This window comes from Artibeus jamaicensis, unplaced genomic scaffold (assembly GCF_021234435.1).
Source record: "Artibeus jamaicensis isolate MK-2021 breed Jamaican fruit bat unplaced genomic scaffold, CSHL_Jam_final scaffold_1019, whole genome shotgun sequence".
NCBI classification, from domain to species: domain Eukaryota; kingdom Metazoa; phylum Chordata; class Mammalia; order Chiroptera; family Phyllostomidae; genus Artibeus; species Artibeus jamaicensis.
The window spans coordinates 11,126,891-11,148,553 of NW_026522025.1; the positions used below are offsets into that span (position 1 = coordinate 11,126,891).

Here is a 21,663-nt window from a genome sequence, read left to right on the forward strand (position 1 = left end):
CCCCATTGCTGGCCAGTGCCCCGTCCCCCAACTCCATGGTCAATCCCCCCCCCGACCCCTGCATTGTGCCCATGAGTCCTCTGTTCATGTTCCTTGGCTTGCCCCTTCCCCTTCTTTCCCCTATTACCCCCTCCCAACTACCCTCCGGTCACTGTCAGTTTGTTCTTTATTTCCACATCTCTGGTTGTTCTATTTTGCTCATTTGTTTTGTTGCTTAGGTTCCACTTAATTATCAGCTTCTAAATGTATAGGTCAAAATTTGACAATCACGAGGACACATACTCAATTTTAAATGAATCACTAGTTATAAAACCAGTGACTAAAATAATTCCATTAAACTTTATCAAAAGATAAATATTTTTTTCCCTTTGCTCTGAAGATGTAATAAGCCTGGAAGCCTTTGCTTTTAACTGCTATTGATTTGTATTAAATGGGAACTTTTTGAGTTTTATGGGATAGTGGAAATTTTGGCACTGAAAGACAGATGCCCTATCCACTGCATTGTTCCTATGAAATTCAAAATGGCCTAAATAGTACAAATCGTACAAATGCTATATTGACCTTAAAAGGTTTACATAAATATTTATATCAATATAATGGCTTTAATAGCTCTGATAGAGCATTTGGCTTTGGTCTGTTACATCAAATGAAGTATGTCATCTGCAAATTAGCAGTTCTTTACTGGGCATGCCTACATTTTAAATTTGTACTTAGATAAGTTTTAACTCTGAAGCTGTACCTCTTCCTCCAGGGTTTGGGTGACCTTCCTGTGTGTTTCACTAGCACCCTTTGAAAAGCACTTCACTGTAGCATCTGTCACCCTCCATTGTGATTGCTTGCTTTGGGGCGGCTACTATATAAGGCTGTGTGGGTACGCCTTTGCCCCCTGGCCCACGTAACACACCTCTGCGTGCCTCCCACATGGCGTTTCAGTCTGTCTTACTGAAACAAACCGCACAACTTCTGGCTCTTGCATAATACCTTCCTATTATTATTATTATTATCATTTCATACTTTTACTTATGATTTATCTTTTAGATAATGACGGCTGGTAATTTAACCTACTTTGTTTTGTAGCCCACAATCACATCATTGCCCTGCTTATACTGTAAACTTGGACATGTAATTATTATTCCCCGTGACTGGCATTTATTTGCTAGTACTAGGCTATATGTTAATGTATATCAATGGATTGATGATCTAAAAAATCCTATGCACAGTTTAAAATCTCATGTGAAGATCATAAAGAATTACCAACCATTTATTATATAAAAATTTCAAACATGCAAAAAAAAAAAAGAAAAATAATATACCAAATGCCCAGGATTTAGATTCAGCAGCTTTCATTTTACTGTATTTACTTCCTCTGTTTACGTTTTTTTCCCTGAGCCATCTTAGACCAAGTAGTAGACATTATGACACTTTGGTCCTGTATACTTTAGTATACAGCTTTAAAGTGAAGGATATTTTCTTAGATAAACATAGTGTCGTTATCCTACCAAAGAAAATTAATGGTAATTTCCTAATATCAAATACCAAACACATACTTAAATTGCCCCTAAATGTGTCTTGTAGCTTCTCTTCTTGCTCCCTTCCCACCCCCAACCTCAGCCCCATAAAATCAAGATCTAATAATGCATTGCACTTACTGCAGGTGTTATGTTTCTTTGGTTTCTTAATTAAGAAGTATCCCCGCTCCCTTACCCCCAGGCATAGACTTTTGAACAGAGTAGTTCCTTTGCCCCTAGAACCCTGCATTCTGAATTGATAGTTTCTTTGTGATCTCATTTAACTTGTTTCTCTGCACACTGCTTCCTTGAAGATAAATGTATGTAACCTGAATGTAAGGCTTTACTTACATTCAGGTTAAATATTATTTGTAAGCATACTTTTTATGAGTGATATTTGATAATTTAAAAGTAATCTGAAACGACTCGTTTAATCTTTTTGTGTGTGTGTTTGAGATACATCATGATTTGAATGTTTGAAATCAAAAGCTTTAGATATCCTGTTACTGTACTTAGCTGAGGGAGGAATCTTTGCAGCCAGGACAATGCTCTCCAAGTGCCTTCCAGTTTGCTGTGCACAGTGTTTGTTATATTCATGATGATGTCACACTGAACCCTCAGAGAGCCTGGGACAGGGGCCAGCTTACTCTGCAGGTCTTGTTTTCCACCCAGCACAACAGTAAGAGCCTAAGCCACCAGTGCTCTCGTTCTTCTCTAGAGCCATATGGAAAAGCATCTACTCCTGCCTTGTCATTACGTTACCTTGCTTTTCTCTTCCCACTGCCTAGTTCCTTATTCTTTTCAATACTACCAAGACAGTTATGTATGTGTGTATGTATGTATGTATGTTTGTATGTATTATCCTCATCTAAGGGCATGTCTATTGGTTTTTAGAGAGTGGAAGGGAGGGAGAAACAAGGGAGAGAAACACTGATGCGAGAGAGAAACATCGACTGGTTGCCTTCTCCTATGTGCCCTGACTGGGGACAAAACCCACGACCTTGGCATGTGCCCCAACTGGGAATCAAACCCATGACCTTTAAGTTTATGGGATAATTCTCCAACCAACTGAGCCCTACTGGCCAGAGCAACATATTTATTTTTTTAAGGAATTCTTTGGTTATTTGTTATACTTGAGATTTTAAAGAAGGGAGTCATATATGTAAGTTACCTGAGGTGTTTGTAATGAGGTTGTGAACCAGTAGAACAGGAGTGGAATAAGCTCACTTAAATATGGTCTTTAGCTGCTGGTGATTCAAGTGTGCAATTCTTACTGTAGGAGCTGCCATAGAACCACCCCAAACACCAGCCCTCTTGCCACCTGGAGCAGTGGAAGCAGAAACTAATTTGGGTGATGAAGATGAGGAAATGGAATTAAAAATGGATAATCTAAAAAATGACAACACACAAGCCTCAGGAAAACTGGGTAGGCACAAAGCATTCAATTCAAAGCCAAGCATGTGGCTTGGCTTTTTGTCAAATCACTTTATCATTTGTTGACCATTTTCTTTCTTTGTAGTTAATATAATGTGAGGAGTTTTAGAGGCATGTTGGTGATATAAAACAGGGTATTCTTAAAGTCAAAATCTTAACACTCGTGGCATTGGGGAACCAAGTATATTGTTGTTTAATCTTTGATTATATTTATTTTGAATGCATTTTTAGTAGTATGTGATGGCTATTTTTTTAATCTTGTCAGCATTTTCAATTACTGCATACATTAGCTTGCATATTATGCAGCATATTATGGTATAGCTATAGATATATAGCTATTTGTAATATGCATGGCAGTATTTCCTTTTCATAAAAATTAATAATGTATGCATTTTTCATGTTTCATCAGAGCATTGGGGAGCCATATATATTTGTCTTTTACTTTTCTTTTTAACTGGTATGCAACTTTGTTCTTTGTACTTTGATACCTCGGTTACTGTAGTTGACTCTGACCTGCAAACATATAGAGTAACAGTCTCCCACAGTCTCCTGCACAGGGTGCTCGGGAAAGCCTTGCCAGTTGAATGAAATGAAATACTTAACACCATTCATGTTCTGCAGAAATTTTGGCTTTTGGCTTTCATTGTCTTCTTTCAGAAAAGGATGGCCTGAAGGAAGGAGTAACCCCTCATTCAGGTTAAAGTTTTTCCTGTGATTTGGAAATTGACCTTGTTCTTTTGACCCAAGCAGGTTGCAGTTAGTCTGTACTGTTTAGATTCAAGTGAACCCAGAGAGACTTGCAGTGAACTATCAGGTGAAAATCAAATACATTCTGAAGTTAGAAATACTTTTAGAAATATTTTATCTTCTCTTTGTGGGTCCTTCTTACTACATTTTTCTTCACAAGTACGTGTAACTTCAACTCAAGAAGACCAAACTAGTCTAATAGCTATAAAGTTAGCTCTTTCCTTTTCTTCTCTTCTAGATTAGCTGGTTTAATCATTAAATTGACATAAGAGAGATTAGCAAGAGAAAACTTCATATGTGGGGAAATCCTATTAAAAAATGCAAGACCCAAGGGCAAATTGGACACTTGAGGCTTTATGCCATTCTGAGCAAGGAAGGGGAGGAGATCATTCCTGGGACCATAAGAAGAGCAGATGTTCAGTAATTAGAAGCTTGTCTTGCCATGCAAATAAGTCTTTTAGATGAAAAAAAGAGTTATCTCTGATAATAGTTCTTCTGAGTCAGGCCTCCTCTCTCAAATTCTTTTAGGCAGTTAAAGGAAAGGTAAGGCCTTTTTTCTTTTTTTTTTTAGTTTGTGGGGTCTTGATTACCTTCAGCTCAAAACAACCTACATGCCAAAGTGGCATATTTTGGGGTGGTACACTCCGCTCCCCTTCATTGTCATTGAAATAATAATTTCAGATCATCATGCTATTTTTTTGGTCATTTCATGTGATCATTTTTTGTAGTCCAGGATTTATTATTGAGCTGTGGAAAACAAATTAATCTCTTTCCTCTGTTACGTAGATTTTCTGCTGTGCTTTAAAACTCACAACTTTCTGTGCTTTCATTGTATGACTGAAAGGTAAAATACAGCCAAAATAATTGAAAGGGAAGTAGCAACATTATTTTACACATGCAAATGAAATATCATCTTTAAATACTGTATTTTAAAGCTTACATTCCAATCAAGAGCTTGCAAATTTTGTTCCACTTAGCTTACCAAATAAGAAACTGCTGTCGAGGAGGTTTAACAGGCAGGATGGTAGAACTCTTCATGTGATTTCTTAGGGAAATGTTAGCAGAGGTAGGCAAAGATGCAGAACCCACATGAATGGTATTTTTTTTAATAGGGTCCTTGGTTTGTTATCTGTCTGTCCTGAAATGTTATCTAGCATATAGTTATTTCATGGATATTCTTTTGTAAATCTAGTAATTGAAGTTCTCTAGCGTTTAGTAGTCTGAGTCTCTAATGTCTGAGCTTAGCCTGCTTTACTTAATTATTATGTAATTTTTATGTATTAAAATCTAACGTGCTTATTAAGTTATTATATGTTGTATAGTTAAGCATCATATGCATCCAGGATGAGCTGTCCGTGCTGAAGACTAAAACAACTGATATCTGCAAGTTGTGTTTGATTTTAGACATAGGGTTATATTGGTTGTGATGTGTTTGGTGACTTGTCTGATCTCGTGACAAAAATTGAGAGAGTTTTTCTTCAACTTACAGCCAAAAGGTGGAGGTTTGTTTATTACCTGTCACTACTATAGATATAAGATGAAACTGTAGTTTTAGCACTTTGACTTTTGCGCAGTAGGCATTACTCAGACTACAGACTGTACTGAGCTTCTGGCTAAGGTCATGTGGAAGACAGGCAGGACACAACATCCGTCATAGCTCCTTAAATTTCTCTTACCTGTGCACAAAAGGCAATATTAATAGCAAGTGAGGAAATCTTACAGATATAATGAAGCCACAAAGATGAAAGTAAAATCAATGTTTTTATTATATTAAATCTCATGTACTCAGTGGTCAAATTAAAACTAGTCATGCCTTTATATTCACCCAACTGAAAAGGATTCACCCAACTGAATGCATTAGTAATAAAATATTCTGTTAAATTTCTATTGTCATTCACATTTTCTTACATATGTTTATATTCGCCCAACTGAATGGATTGTGTTGATGTGCCTAGTTGATAGTAAAGATAGCTTGGTAAGTTTTTACTTTTCCTGTGGGTGAGTGGAAGGTACTACTTTGAAGTAATTAACATTTACATTAAATCCTGCTTGTCCTAACATATTATAAAGCAAAACCAGATGCATTTTACTTGTAAACTATAGGGTGTTTACCTATAAACTGTATATAATTCAAATTTTATTTATAACTCATTATTTCTTCTTCCCTTTACGGTTTTCTGTAACGGTGAAAGCCCCTTCATAATTTGGTCATGCTGGTTTTTACATCAGTCTTATAGGATACCTCTGATTTGCTTTACCCAGTAAACCTAAGTTAATGCATTTTTATTTTGTTTATTTCCATTTTACTTACTGAAACTGTTGTTATTGAAGAATTAAGTAGTTAATTGTGTTTGGCTTGCTGCAGTAGCTTCAACATTCTAATGGTGGTTTTTTCTTTGTTTTGTTTTTGTTTTTAATGCAGAAAGAGGCCCTGACTTTCCGGAAAACGAACTGAAATCCAGATGGGAAAACCTACTGGGCCCTGATTATGAAGTAATGGTATGTTAAAAATCTTCAAGTAAAATCACTCATGTCTCATTTTATGTCAAGCCCTTGACACTACAATTTAAGTAAATTGGAGAGTCAAAGAGTAGCCAGCCTGCACTTATCTTTACCTCCTGCCTTTTTCCCCTATCCGTTGATTTGGTTTTTAGCATTTTAAGCTATAACAACAATTAAGGACTGCACACAAGTTTCAGTCACAATTAGCAGACCCTCAGTTCATGTTAAAACCATTTAAGTCAGCAATAGGCAGACGAATGTTAGGAGAGAGAGATCTTGCCTTTAAATTTAAAACCTGTCTCAGCTTCTTAAAATTGCTGGCATTTTTATGATTGCTTTTATGATGTGTTTGTTTTACTGTACACTGAAAGGGCTGTAGATATTAGTTCTATGTTTCACAAAGAATCTTACAGTTTTATGAGAATAATGAAAGAATGATTATCAAATGTATTTGGGAGAACAGGAAGTAATTTAGGTTAGGTATAAGTTTATAGTGCCAGTGGTCTATTAGACTTCCTTTCACCTGTTATTAGATTCATTGAGCAAGGGATTGATTACATTTCCTCATATGCATCCACATGAAAGCAGAACGCTATACTTAGAAAGTCCTCTACAGTGTTCACTAATGCATTAGCAATAAAATATTCTATTAAATTTCTATTGTCATTCACATTTTCTTACATATGTTTATCGTTAGCACTTGTTGGCTGCTTGGAGATCTTTTTTTTTTTCTCTTCCTGCTCCAGAATATGTAGCCACTATCTATTGTCAGAAATTTTCCAATGCCATTAAGATGAGTCAAAACAGTCCATACTTTATCTTCTTGCTAATTTTGTACTCACCTGTCAGTCTTCAGGAACTGCTGCTTTTTTACTTCATAGATTTTGAATGCTATTTTGTCAGTAGGCTATCAGAGTAATTTGGCATATCAGTATTTATAAATAGCCAGTTTTGTGATGGGCTCTTTTTTGTTAAAATTTTATGTTCCTTAGAACTACTCTTCCAAATATTGTTTCTTACATGGAGAGGTTATGACAGAGGGGCTAGAAAGAGGAGACAGCATTCCAAGTTGGGAATTTAAAGTGGCAGTTATTCCTTAGGGTTGTAACATGTTCTAAGGAGTGAGGAACACAAAGTAGAACCCAGGCAAGATGAATCGGAGTCAGGCTTGCATGTACTCCAGTGTTGTTCATTTTATTTTCTTCCAGAACCTACTTATCTGCAGCACTTTTGAAAGCTTTAGCTGGCTCCTTCTTTAATTTACCTCCTCCTTCCAGATGCACCATATTTCATTAACAGCTTACAGATGCAAATCATCAGTGAAGTATTTTGCTTGTGAGCCATTCGTTTCTGTGAATATCCACCATTGGAGCTCTGAACAATAGTTTTAGGCCAGGATTAAAAGCTTAGGTATTCCGTGAGCTTCCCACCAGTGCAGGTCTCACTGTGCGTGTGCTTGCCAGCTGTTTCTCCGCGGGAAACAGTCGGAGCTTGCTGTGGAAAGTCAGTCACGTCAGTTTTTCCACACTTGTCTGACTTCACTGGCCTTGCAAGCTTTGTTATAAGCCTGGAATTTAAAAATAAGAATGAGCATACCTTTGGTTTTGTCAAAAGAATGAAATTTTTATGGATTCGATATAATGGAGAATTAAATTATATTAAAATTTTAGGAGTCATGGTGTTTTAAAAATAGTATTTGTAAATATATTTTCCCATCTCTTGATTCAACTTCTGAATAACTCAGGAAAAAAGATTTTTGTGGAGAACAACAACAGAAAAGCAAATAGTCTCTAAAATTTATTATGTGTTATAGAATTAAGAAATATAGAAAAGAGATTAGAATGGAGGTCAGATGGAATATATAGGTTTAACAGATTTTTTCAGGAAATATAGGAAAAAATAAAGGTATGTTTTTACAAATATTGGATATATACATATATATATATATTTTTGTAAATTGTAGGTTGCTACTTTGGACACACAAATTGCCGATGATGCTGAGTTACAGAAATATTCAAAGGTAAGCATTATTTTTTTAAAAGTTCTTTTGTTGCTGGAAGAGTTTTCTCTAAGTTTTTATCAAAGAAAATAAGTTAGTGCTTTAAACCTAAGGTTTCCAGAATTTTGTCTTAGACATTTTCTGGAAATGTGATGAGTTCTCCACTAGTGAAAGGCGATGGTGAGAAAAGCCTAAGAAGAATTTGGGGCTCCTGGTACCACTTCCCAGAAGCCCAAAGCTCAGGTTTGACTGCTCGCCCACCGTAAAGGTGGTACCCAGGGCAACACTGTGCACGCTGTGTGCAGGCTTTTCATTATGCGAAGGCCTTGCAAATGTTGACTAAAATCAAGACCACAAATACAGACTTCAAAAAATCCTTCAGGTCCAGATGTTTAAGGACAGAAAAATGGTTTATCTTTGAGTATAAGCAATGCTTTTTCTTGAACTTTAAACATTGTATAGTGAGAACTTTATTTCTAATGGCAATATGCCAGAAGGTAGCTTTTACAGTTTTTAGTGTCCTCTCACTACAAATTAATTTTATAGTTCCTGTTCTGGATAATCAACAGCCAAGGCATTGAAGCTTAGAGAAGCCTGCTAGGTGGCTTTCTCAACAAATGATGAGGAAGGTAATGTTTTCTTATCAGAATAGTTTCAAAAATTTTACTGCAATCCCACCTGGGATATGGGAGCCGAGCTCTGCTTAAACTCTACTGTCTCATGTGTGTGTTACGAGCTGTCGAGTCGGCTCCAACACCTTGTGACTCTGTGAGTGGGGGATGTCCACAGTGCCCTGCCCTCAGCGCCCCAGCTCCGTCCCTGTGTCCTCATGCTTCCAGCTTCTTTATAGAGTCGATCTGTTTCATAGTTGGTCCTCCTCTTTTCCTGTTGCCTTTGTTTTTCTCAATATTTACTGTCTTCTCTAAAGAACCCTACCTTTTCATGATGTGCATGAAGTAGGACGGCTTCAGTTTTGTTATTTTTGCTTCTAGCTCCACGTTAGGCCTAATTAGCTGTAGGACCCTCTTGTTCATCTTTCTGGGGGTTTAGGGTGTCTGTAGAACTGTTCTCCAACACCATATTTCAAATGAATTATTCTTTTCCCTGTCAGCCTTCTTCACTAACTTTCACGTCTGTACATAGTAATGGGGAACACAGGTGTGGATGATCTTTGCCCTAGTCTCTAATGAGACATCTTTGTTCTTGGTGGCCTTTCCTAATTCTTCCATTGCTGCCCTTTTGAGTCTCAACTCTTTCTTGATTTCTTGGCTGCAGGCTCCATTTGAATGGATGAGTGAACCAAAGTTAGCAAAATCTTTAACAATTTCAAAGTCTTGATTGTCTGTGTAAAAGTGTGTATTATTTCTGTGTTCATGTTGTTCAAATGCAGTCCTGTTTTGGCACTTGCTTTTTTCACTTTCATCAGAAGTCATTCAGAACATTGCTACTTTCTGCCAGGAAAATGTTTCTGCTGCATATCTGAACTTACTATTTCTTCCAACAATTTTCACTCCTTACTCTAAGTCTAGCCCAGTTTTTCATGTAATATCTTCTGTATACAGATTAAACAGACAGGGAGATAAAATGCATTCTTGTTTGACATCCTTGCCTAGAGGAAACCATTCCTTCTCCTCATAATCTTCTGACAGTGGCTTCCTGTCCACAATATGGGTTAAGCCCCAGGACAATAAATGCCTTGGCACACCCACTTCTTTCAGAGCAACCCGTAGCTTTTCATGATAGCAGCAACCATCTGTAAAACCTAAACTGACCTTCTGAAGTTCTTTGGAGCATTCCAGTATCCAGAAAATGCTCGCTATTAAGTGCCGAGTGCCTCTTCCTTTTCTAAATCCAGTGTGTGACCACCTGGCATTTCTTACTCCGCATAAGCTGGAAGCCATTAGTGCATCACCTTGAATGTCATTTTACTTGCGTGGGCAGTTAGAGCGCTGGTCCTAGAGTTACTGCACTCCTTGGCACCCCCTTGCTTGAAGATTGGGCTGTGTATCGAACATTTCCAGTCTGTAGGCCATTGTTTTGTTTTCCATATTTGTTGATATATCCTTGTTAGGTTTATTACAGACTCAGTCTCTGCTGCTTGAAATGATTCTGTTGGTATCCCACCTACCCTTGGTGATTTTGTTCCTTCATTAAGTATTTATTTCATGCTGCCACATGCAGTATTCAGAATGAGTTTTCTGTGTCCCGTGTGGGTTTTATAAGAAGTTATTTCTTTAAATAGTTCTCCTGTTTCTTTCTTTCTTTGTGATGAATACTTCTCTTCCATAATTTTATATTAAATATACTATAATTTTTTAGGTTTGGATTTTCAAGGCTGATGCTACGGAGAGTATTTCTTTCCAAAGATAACCTGCATTTTGAGTTACTTCCTTGCTGTACCTAGGTAGACCAATTGACCCAGCTTACCTACCTCAGATGTGCAATGTGACAGCAATGTGGCACAACTTCTATTAGCTTTTCTTTCTTTTTTAATTTTAATTGTTGTTCAAGTACAGTTTTCTGTCTTTTACTCCCATCCCAGCCCCCCCCCCCCATGCTCCTTACCTCCCTGGCATTTCCACGAACCCTGTTAGTTTTTGTCCATGTGTCCTTTATACTTGTTTCTGTGAATCCTTCCCCATTTCCCCTGAAATTCCCTCCCCTCTCCCCTCTGGACACTGTTAGACTGTTCTCTATTTCAGTGTCTTTGGTTATATTTGGCTTGCTTCTTTGTTTTATTGTTTAGGTTCCTGTTAAAGATGAGATCATATGGTATTTGTCTTTCACTGCCTAGCTTATTTCACTTAGCATAATGCTTTCCAGTTCCATCCATGCTGATGCAAAGAGTAGGAGCTCCTTCTTTCTTTCTGCTGCATAGAATTCCATTGTGTAAATGTACCATAGTTTTTGGATTCATTCATTTACTGATGGGCACCTAGATTGCTTTCAACACTTGGCTATTGTAAATTGTGCTGCTGTGAACTTTGGGGTGCATAGGTTCTTTTGGATTGGTGTTTCAAAGTTCTTAGGGTATAATCCTAGCAGTGGAATTGCTGGGTCAAAAGGCAGATCCATTTTTAATTTTCTGAGAAAATTCCATACTGTTTTCTATAGTGGTTGTACCAGTATGCAATCCCACCAGCAATGAACTAGGGCCCCTTTTCTCCACCTCTCCAACACTTGTTGTTTGTTGCTTTGTTTATGATGGCCATTCTGACTGGTGTAAAGTGGTATCTCATTGTGGTTTTAACTTGCATCTCTCTGATAGCTAGTGATATTGAGCATCTTTTCCTGTCTCTGGATCCTTTGTGTGTCCTCCTTGGAAAAGCATCTGTTCAAGTCCTTTGTCCACTTTTTAATTGGGTTGCTTGCTTAGAGTGGAGTCGTGTAAGTTCTTTGTGTTATTTTGGAGATTAAACCCTTGTCTGAGGTATCATTGGCAAATATGTTTTCCCATACAGTTGGTTCTTCTTATTTTAATACTGTTTTCTTCAGTCACGTAGAAGCTTTTAATTTTGAAGAGATCCCATTTGTTTATTCTTTCCTTTATGTTCCTTGCTCTAGGGGACGTATCAGTAAAAATGTTGCTGCATGAAATATCTGAGATTTTCCTGCCTATGTTCTCCTCTAGGACTTTTAGTGGTGTCATGGCTTATATTTAAGTCTTTTATCCACTCTGAATTTATTTTTGTGTATGATGTAAGTTGGTGCTCAAATTTCATTTTTTTGCAAATAGCTGTCCTCTAGTTAGCTTTTCAACTTTTAAATCATTGACAAAGTCATCTTTATATTCAGTTCGAATTGTCACTAATTATTAATTCCATCAAAATATATTCAGAGGGATTTAATTCAAAACGAGACTAGGAAATAGAAGTACCTCACCAAGCTTCACTTCTTAGTAATCACTGTAGTATAGTTTACTGATTACACAACTCTGGAGCCAGACTGCCTGAGTTCAGATTCTGGCTTATCCACTCATGAGCTTGTGAGATTATCTGAACTGCTAGTCTCACAGTTTTGTTGTCTGTGAAAGGGAAATCGTAATAGTTTAGTGTCTGCCTCATGAGATATAGAGGAATTAATTATAATGTACCTAGGATAATTGCAAGCACATAGTAGGCTGTTATCATTCAGCCTACTATGAATGATAGTAGGCTATCATATCATTTATATGAGTTATCATTCATATAAATCCATGATTTTCCCCTAAAATTGTACTTTAATTTATACTAAACTTTTCAATACTGGATATTTTGTATTTAAGCATCTCTGAGTTTACTGAATTTCCTGTGCCTGATATGCTACTAACACCCATCTATTGAGTCCTTAATTTTAGTTAGTTTTCTGTTTTAAAAATTGTTTTATTCCTTTTTAGATTATAATTCTTTGGATACAATTCTCAATTCAATTAAAAAAATTTTTTTGTGCCATATTTTTCTCTATTTCTTGAACGTATTAATCATAGTTTATAAGGACTTCAAGGAATTAATTTTATTATCTGGATCAAGTTTAGATGAGTTTCTACTGTTTGATGTTTTCTTATTATGGTTACTTGGTTGTATCTCTCATCATGCTCTAATTGGATCAAATGCCTGACATCGTGTATCCCAACTACAAGTCTTTCAGCGATGCTATCTCTGTCCAATAAGGAGATCATGTGTGTCCGTGTGTGTGAGTGAGAGAGAGGGTTGGAGGGGGAGAGAGAGCGAATGGGGGTGGGTGATCATCTCTGGGACAAGGCTGGAGTACAGTTTTGGGAAGGTTCAGACTATGTTTGGTTTGCCTTGCTCCTAGGACATAGCCTTCCAAGTGCTCCACGAGTCTGGGGCTGCTCACCGGTCCCTCTCCCTACAGGGAACTGAACTCCATTTGGGGCCTCTGAAATCTTTGCTTTGCTTTTCAGTGGTTTCCTGGCTAGCTTTTTAGCCTCCCTTTCCATATGGCATTAGAAATCAAGAGATGTCCTCGATGAAGAACATGGCAGGCTCAGGCTCAGTCTGTCCTGCAGTACAGCTTCAGTCGTCTGTCCTCCCATGTACAACCCTTTGTCCTCATTATCTGTAATAAGTAAAAAAGGATCATAACCATACTTCGCGTACATCTTAAAGAATGTCATTATCTTTCTCCAAGCAAAAGATGTCCCTCTCACCTTTCTTCCCTAGTTCCTTGCCACTCGCTAGTTTTTGTCTTTCCAGATCAACTTTATGCAACATTACAATATACATATATGTGTGTGTGTGTGTGTGTGTGTGTGTGTGTGTGTGTATTGCTCAGCAACTCTAGTATAGAGGTGTGGAAGGGCTTTGAGTTGAACAGACTTTCAGTACCACCTATAGAAACTCACCAGTACATTCAGCTGTTCTTTCACTCTTCATTCATTCATTCATTCATTCATACATTTATCAGATATTTTTAAATATCTAGTCTATGGTCCTCTATTGAGTGCTGGGTTTCAGAAGAGAACATAGCAGAAAAAAATCCCTGCCCTACTGAACTTATATTTTAGCAGAGGTGATAGAAAAGAAGTACGTTGTATAGTATGGGTGATATTTGCCATGCAGAATATTAAGGAAGGGAAGATGGAGAAGGAGTTCAGGAAAATGTGTGTTTGCAGTTCGAGAGGTTGATGAGGGGAGGCCTCATTAAGAAGGTGACATTTGGGGAAACACTTTAGGAGGTAAAATAGCAGCCTAATTTTTTTCTACTGAGTTTGAACCATAACACTATGTCTTGGATGATTAAATATAAATATATTTCATATATGACTTAATGTAGCTCAGTGCCAATGCATAAGAATTGTTCAATAAAGGGTGGCTTTGATTCCTAATTGTATGCTTCATGTACTTTTAGTCTGTGACCTTTTAAAGGCTCCTATAAATTTTGTTTAATTTATTGATTTTACAGAGAGAGAGGAAGGGGAAGAGAGAGAGTGAGAGAAACATTGATTTGGTGTCCCACTTATTTATGCATTCATTGATTGAGTCTTGTATGTGCCCTGATTGGGGATTGAACACACAGCCTTGGACTGTGGGGCAATGTTCTAACCAACTGAGCTACCCAGCCAGGGCCAAGTCTCCTTTTCTATAAAAACTTATTTTATTTATTTTTATTATATTTTTTCTATTGTCATTATTTCCCCTAAAGGCTCCTTTTTAAAAGCAATTTTTGTAGCTATTGTGAAACATTTAGTTATTGATTATTAATTGAAATTTTGTTGTTGCAAAATATTTTTTAAAAAGAATTTTTGGCTTGGAAGAAAAAGTCACTCATAATTTCACTATTTTCATAGTCATTTGTTACGTATATATTTACGTATTTATAGTTGGTATACCCAACCTTTTGTGTAATATATGTATGAGAGAAGGGAGGTACACTTTTCCCTCATAACATCACACATATTCACTTTATTACATTGATTGATTAATTATAAATATCCACATTATTTATTTTGATGAATTATTATTTTTAAAAAATCCCCTTAATGTTAGAAGTTTAATTTAGTTAATTTGTTTGCTTCTCATTTACCCTAACAATATGTATTCTCATCCACACCCATTTCACAGATGAGAATACTGAAGTTTGCTTCAAACTACACACGCAGATAATAGGACAGGCAGGTTGCCACTTAGAGCACATTCATTCTTTCATTCATTCACTCATTCTTTTTTTTTTTCCTATTTATAATTCAGGTTTTTTTTTCTCAATAATTTTATTTAGTTATTTTTCAAGTACAGTTTTTTGCCTGTTTCTCCCATCCCAGCCCCCCCCCCCGTCCTGTGCTCCCCACCTCCCTCCTATTTCCACCTCCCTCCACCCAGTTCTCATCCCTGTGTCCTTCATATTTGCTTCTCCAAATCCCTCCCCTTCTTCCCCCTTAAATTCCCTTCCCTCTCCCCTCTGGTCACTGTCCCCTTGTTCTCTATTTCAGTGTCTTTGTTTTTATTCTGCTTGCTTGTTTGTTTTGTTGTTTAGCTTCCTGTTAAAGGTGAGATCATATGGTATTTGTCTTTCAACCCCTGGCCTATTTCACTCAGCATAATGCTTTCCAGTTCCATCCATGTTGTTGCAAAGGGTAGGAGCTCCTTCTTTCTCTCTGCTGCATAGAATTCCATTGTGTATATGTACCACAATTTTTTGATCCATTCATTTACTGATGGGCACCTTGGTTGCTTCCAACTCTTGGCTATTGTGAATTATGCTGCTATGAACATTGTGGTGCATAGGTTCTTTGAAATTGATGTTTTAGGATTCTTAGGATATAATCCTAGCAGTGGAATTGCTGGGTCAAAAGGCAGGTCGATTTTTATTTTTCTGAGAAAATTCCATACTGTTTTCCGTAATGGTTGTACCAGTCTGCAATCCCACCAACAGCATTCACTCATTCTTGAAATAGTTACTGACCTCCTACTGTAACAAATCAAGGGTTACCTGGCTTCTAAGTCTGTGCCATTCTTTATCTTTTTGAATAGATAATATATGGATGAGACATAAAATAAAAAAGTTAATGAAGTGTGTACTACAAAAAAATAAGTTTCCTTCACATCCCAATCCCCTTGTACTCCCCTGCAGAGGCAACCAATCTCTATCACCAGTTCTCCAGCATGTAATTGTATACTTTGCTGGTCTCAAACAACTATAGTAACAGTGGTCATCAACTAGGACAAATAGCCTATCAGAAACATCAGGGTAGCCCTGACCAGTGTGGCTCAGTTGGTTGGGCATTGTAAGGGAAGCGTCGCCAGTTCGATTCCCACTCAGGGCACATGCCTGGGTTCAGTCCCAGGGTAGGGCACATGCAAGAGGTAACTGATCAGTGTTTCTCTTCCTCTCTTTCTTACTCCCTTTCCATGTCTCTGAAAAATCAGAGGAGTTTGTTTTGCATCGCCTGTGTGAACACACCTAACTCTGGAGGTCGTCATGCTGTGTTTTGCCCTTAGTTTAGAAGCTGTAACCTATTCTTGGAAAGCTTGATTCTAAATAAGAATCAGTACATTGGTAAATCAGTACCTCTTTCCACCTAATCTTTAAGCATAAATTTAATATTCTGTGTGTGTGTGTGTGTGTGTGTGTGTGTGTGATTAGATCTAGTTATGGGGTTCTATCGGTTCCGTTTTGAGTTCAGCGTTTTTGGAAGCATTCTCCACCATCCCACTGACATACATATTCCTTTCCAGAGTTTTTTCCCCTCCTGAGCAACATCATTTATATTCCTATTTGAGCATTTTGATATCTTGTTTAGGGTCCTAGAAGGAGAGCTTTTAGCGAAATGAATGAGCTGTGGTTTGTTTCATGGCGGATCTCTCCAACTCATGGGTTAGAGGCCTCCTTTGATCTTTATCATTTTAGCACTGACAGTAAATCACACCATGGCCACACTTTCCTTGGATACATTTCCTTGCATCCTTTACTCTTCATATCAGGATCATGACAATCTTGCTGTTCATTAGCTTTGTCAATTACAACAGGACCCCTTGCAAAGTGCCTTGAATACGCATCAAAAAGCATTACAGGCAATGTGTGTGAAGATGTCAATCATCTGTCTAGTGCAGCCACTCCTGTCATTTTAGCACTTTCTATTCTCTAGGAATTCAGAATACCAGAGGGGTGGACAACTGAAAGAGACGGGCGAAATGGTTGATTTGTTTGGTTGCTAAATGAAGCTGAGACAGGTAATTAAACAGTCCTGCTCCTGCAGAGAGGCCCGCAGCACTGTAATGCGAAGTCTCAGAAACCCAGCTGCACTCAGATTTAGATTCAGAGCTAATATTAGGTAGGCCTCTTTCAGATTGACAGACTTTGTAAACATCATTTCTGGTTTATTTGCTCAGCATGATTAAAGATGGAGCATGTGTGTTTGCCCATGGTTTAAGTTTCTAGGGAACACGTGGTGTTTATAAATATGAGCTGGAATAGCCCAGAAGGATAGAGCCTTGTGTCTGGTGGGCAAGGGACTCCATGGGTGAGCCTCTGTTGCTCTTTGGTGCTTCAACTTATTCTTGATGCCTGCCATTTCCCTAGGAGTGGGCTATGGTCCAACCATGTGAATAGAGCAGGACTGATAAAGGGCTGGAACGAGAGATTGGAATCAGTCTTAACCCTTTTGTTTTTTATGGGGGGTGTGTATTGTTTTATAAATATCAAAAATCTCTGTGTATACAGTGATGTCTTTGTTTTAATTTGGACACATTTCTATGCAGAAAATGCTACCACAGTCTCTTCAGTTACTCAAACCAGAAACTTAGAGATTAATCTTTTCTACTTAGCCCCCACAAGGAGTCCCCCAGCAGGCTCTTTGTAGGGCTCATTCATTCTAATCCTTCAGTCTCAACTTAAACATGTCCCCATCTCTGTGAAACCTGCTCTTGGCCAACTTTCCAAAATGGGCTGCGCCAGTTACATCTGATGTCTGGACCCATCTTAGCTCCTTCATACCACTTATCACCATAAACAATTATTTGTTTATTTTTCACTTGTTTGCTGGTGAATTATTTATTTGCTTCTTTGTTTGCATGTGTCTGCTTTCTCTCTTACTTATATATTGTCTGTCTCCACACTAGGTGTTAGTTCCACAAGGGTAGAGACGGTTTCTTTCCTTCACCCTGTAATTGTAGCTCACAGCTCAAATCCTTGCACATAGTTTATATCCTGTAAGTACATGCCAGGTAGCAACCTAGATTGCAGATGAGTACTATGCTGGTCCAATCTAACTCTCAAACAGAATTTTTTTAAAAGCAGTTCCAATTTGTAGCATATGTGTGGTATAACAGTCCTACATTTTGGTAGGCTTCAGGCTACCAAACTGACATGACTGAGGGCTAAGTTGGAAAGGATTCCAAGTAAGCACTTCATCGTTGCAGATTTCTCTGTGGGGGCAGCACTGTTTCCTTACCCAGTCCAGCTGCACTGAGCAACTAAACAAATCAATCCTTGCTTCTCTTTCCGTTGTTCACCCCTTCAGTTGTCTCTGAGTTCGCAGAGAGTATTTTTACCATACATATATAACAGAAGTCACTTCAAGAACACAGATAAAATATGTTAAAAATAATTAGAAAGTGATGGATTTTGAATACTTATTACATTTATTTTTAGTATTTGATTGTAACCTTATATAATCTAATCTGATATCTGAGTGACTCGGCACTCAGGCAGGGGGAACGATCAAGAAAACAGAAATTTTAAACACAGTTAGGTAGTGAGCTGTGATGGCGATGTGCCCAGGATCGGACTGGACCCCCCGAAGGAGGTGGGTTAACTCAGATATCAGGAAGTACTTTCTGGAAGGGACACCTTTGGTATTGAAGCGGGCATGGAAGTTAATTAGATAATAAAGAGGAGTGAAGATGTTCTGGGGGATGGGAAGCCCTGCAGAAGAGGGACACAGAGAAGCAGTACTGGGAAGTTTCAGGTGCCGAAGACTTAGAACTGAAGGTAGGACTTGGTATGTCTGCTTCTTTATTCTCAGGGAATCCAAAATGAAAAGAGGAGTCAGAACAAGAAGACAAGCAACTTCACATTTTATTTGAGGCCACTTTTCCCTTATTGTGCTCTTTCTGGATTTTGGGGACCTGATTCAAGGGGTGGAGCTTTTCTGACAAGTACTGGTTGGAGGATTAACAGCCAGACAGGCCCTTGTGGTGTTTGATGCTGTTGCTCTGCATTTCTTTGCAGCTCCTGCCCATTCACACTCTGAGGCTTGGCATGGAAGTGGATTCCTTTGATGGGCACCATTACATCTCCTCGATTGTTCCAGGTGGTCCTGTTGATACGCTGAGCCTCCTTCAGCCAGAGGATGAGCTTCTTGAGGTAAAATTTATAAAGAAATAGACAGGAGTTTTTAAACTCCAGGAGAATGTGTTCCCACCAGAAATCCCCTGAGTTATATTATCGCCAATGCCAGTGACATGTGACCTACTTGGAATGAAAAATTGGTGACTATAACTGGTCACCAAAAACTTGGTGACTATAGTTAACATGCTATGTGTGTACTTCAAGGTAGCTGTGAGATGGTGGAATTGTTAACTAACCTTATTGTAGTAATCTCATACACACATCAGATAATCACATTATATACCTTACACTTATATAATGTTATATGTCAATCATATCTTGGTGAAGCTAGAAAAGATAAATAAAAGAGAAAGTAAGATATAAAGAGTTTATATAATGATCAAGGAAGTAGATAATATGCTTTAACTTCATTTTCCCCATCTTCTGAGATGTCTGTGTGCTTATTTAAATAAATGACTAAGAAATAAACTAATGCCCTATTTTAGTTTGATAGCATAATTAGTTTTTTTTTAGCAAAATTCCTTTTTAAAAATATGTTATTTATTTATTTTTAGAGAGATGGGAAGGGAGGGAGAAAAGAGGGAGAGAAACATCAGTGTGCAGTTGCCCGTCACGCATTCCCTGCTGGCAACCTGGCCAGCAACCCAGGCATGTGCCCTGACTGGGAATGGAACTGGCAACCCTTTGGTTCTCAGCTCGTGATCAACCACTGAGCTACAGCAGCCAGGGTGCAAACCCCTTTTTAAGAATCTAATTCATGACCGTTAGAAACATGAAATGACATGTGTTTGCAGACTTGTCGATTATTTCTAATCAAGATTAGAGCTGGATGACCTTGGACTTACGTGTTCTTGACTGATTCTCAGATTGTCTCCTTGGGGCTCCCAAGCCCCAGCATGGCAGCCTCCAGTGGCTCACTCAGGCTCCCCAGCCGCTACTCAATCAGATCAATTCTAGAGCACTTCTGCTTTGACTTGACTTTCTTAGGAGATTTTGTTAAATTGTAAAGTTCTATAATGAACACAATAAACAAAACAATCAATACTGAAACCCTAATTTTATGTATAAGAAAATAAAACATTGATTTCCTCCAACTTTTTGTACTGGTAGAATGATAACTAGTTCATGTTTTCTAACTCCTTTTTTTACTGTTATTAAATATATCCCAATACTTGTAAGCTCCTAAAAAAGACGTGGGGAGTGGTCAAACTTAGAGAAGACTGCATAGAAGAGATTTATTTTTCCCAAGAGTTAAGGAACCACAAGAAGCCCTAGTTTGGGTTTAACAGAATCAGCCTAGTAGCCTTCGCCAAGATTAGAATCCCACAAGCCTTGATTATAGAAATGTCTTTCTAAAATTTATGTTTTCTCAAAATGGGATGACAAAGCTCCCAAATAGTTTTTTTGTTGAGTGAAACTGCATTTTTTAGCGGCCACCTCAAAGAGTATGTTGGATTTTAAGGTTTGAGGGAAAAGGGCTATGACTAATTGTCATCAAATTGTGCCATAGGTTTGGGACGGCAATGCACTGGAGTCTTGTAAAACGTAGTAAGTTATTTTAGAGCTGTTCATGGAATGGTAGTGGGATGCTTATTGGCAGATTAATGCTGTAGGTTTTACTATGTCACTTACGGTTTTTTATTTGTTCTGAATCATGTCTTTCTGATTTGCTGGGTACATGGCATAGCTTTGTGGTTATCACATACGGCAATCTGTGGATTGCCATTTGGAAACCATCTGTCTAATATGTAGTTGTTAGGTATGGAGAAATGAGATATATTACTTTGGCAGATGTGGAAATACGGGCCAAAATCAGTTTAGTTCACTTTTTTGTGGTAAAATATACATAACGTGTAATTTCCTTTTTAAGCATTTTTTAGTGTATAATTTGGTGTATAATTCACCACTAGTATGTGGTAGGTGATAAAGAAATGTTAGCTGGATCTGAGTAGACCAAGTATAAATGATCCCAGCCGCCAACTGAGTTGTCTGTGCCTTAGCCAAGACTAGAACTCCATAGGCCTTCAGCCTTGTAAGAGAATGTGGCGTGATAAGGTGGCATGAAAACATGAATTTGTAAGTGCAGATTTTTGGTAAAAGAACTTGGAATACAGAAAGAAGCACAGATCTGCAAGTCCGAAGAGCTGCTTTTGGTTCTGAGTTTGCCACAGCGTAACCATGTCCCTGGGCATGTCACTCAACTTTTCGAGGATCAGTTTCTTCATCAATAAATGCCTACTTCGCTATGCGTTTGTGAGGATCTAATGGAGTGTCATCCACGTAAACTCTAAAGCATTATCTCACTGAGAGATGTTGGCAGTATTATCACTGTGGAAAGGCATAAGCAGTCTATGTGATAGGCGGAATGAGGATTGAATGCGGTAATGTAGGGGCACAATACTTGTACGGTATTATGTATTCTGCAAATGAGTACGTGTGTGTGTGCATTTTCTAGTCGCAGTCTGAACAGTTCAGACTTGACAGCACTTCTGAGGGTCTCAAGTTAAAGACCTAGAGAAATATTGTGAACTCTAAAATATAAGTTGGCTGCTTCTGAGTAACCAAATGTAGAAATAACAATTTTCAAAAATCTCTGTAAAGTTAGCCAAATAAACTCCTGAACTTAAAGAGTGTGTGTGTGTGTGTGTGTGTGTGTGTGTGTGTGTGTGTGTGTTTAATGTACTC

The 21,663-nt window shown here is 38.0% G+C and overlaps 1 protein-coding gene across 3 annotated transcripts in view; it reads left to right on the top strand.

The window, feature by feature from the left end:
* Window positions 1-21,663, top strand: part of PATJ (PATJ crumbs cell polarity complex component) — a 321,583-nt gene that overhangs the window by 37,790 nt on the left and 262,130 nt on the right. For all 3 annotated transcript variants that reach the window (XM_037136218.2, XM_037136219.2, XM_037136220.2), the window contains exons 12-15: window positions 2,788-2,934; window positions 6,112-6,188; window positions 8,155-8,211; window positions 18,859-18,993. In XM_037136218.2, coding sequence (XP_036992113.2) covers window positions 2,788-2,934; window positions 6,112-6,188; window positions 8,155-8,211; window positions 18,859-18,993 — 416 coding nt within the window. The remainder of the gene's footprint in view (window positions 1-2,787; window positions 2,935-6,111; window positions 6,189-8,154; window positions 8,212-18,858; window positions 18,994-21,663) is intronic.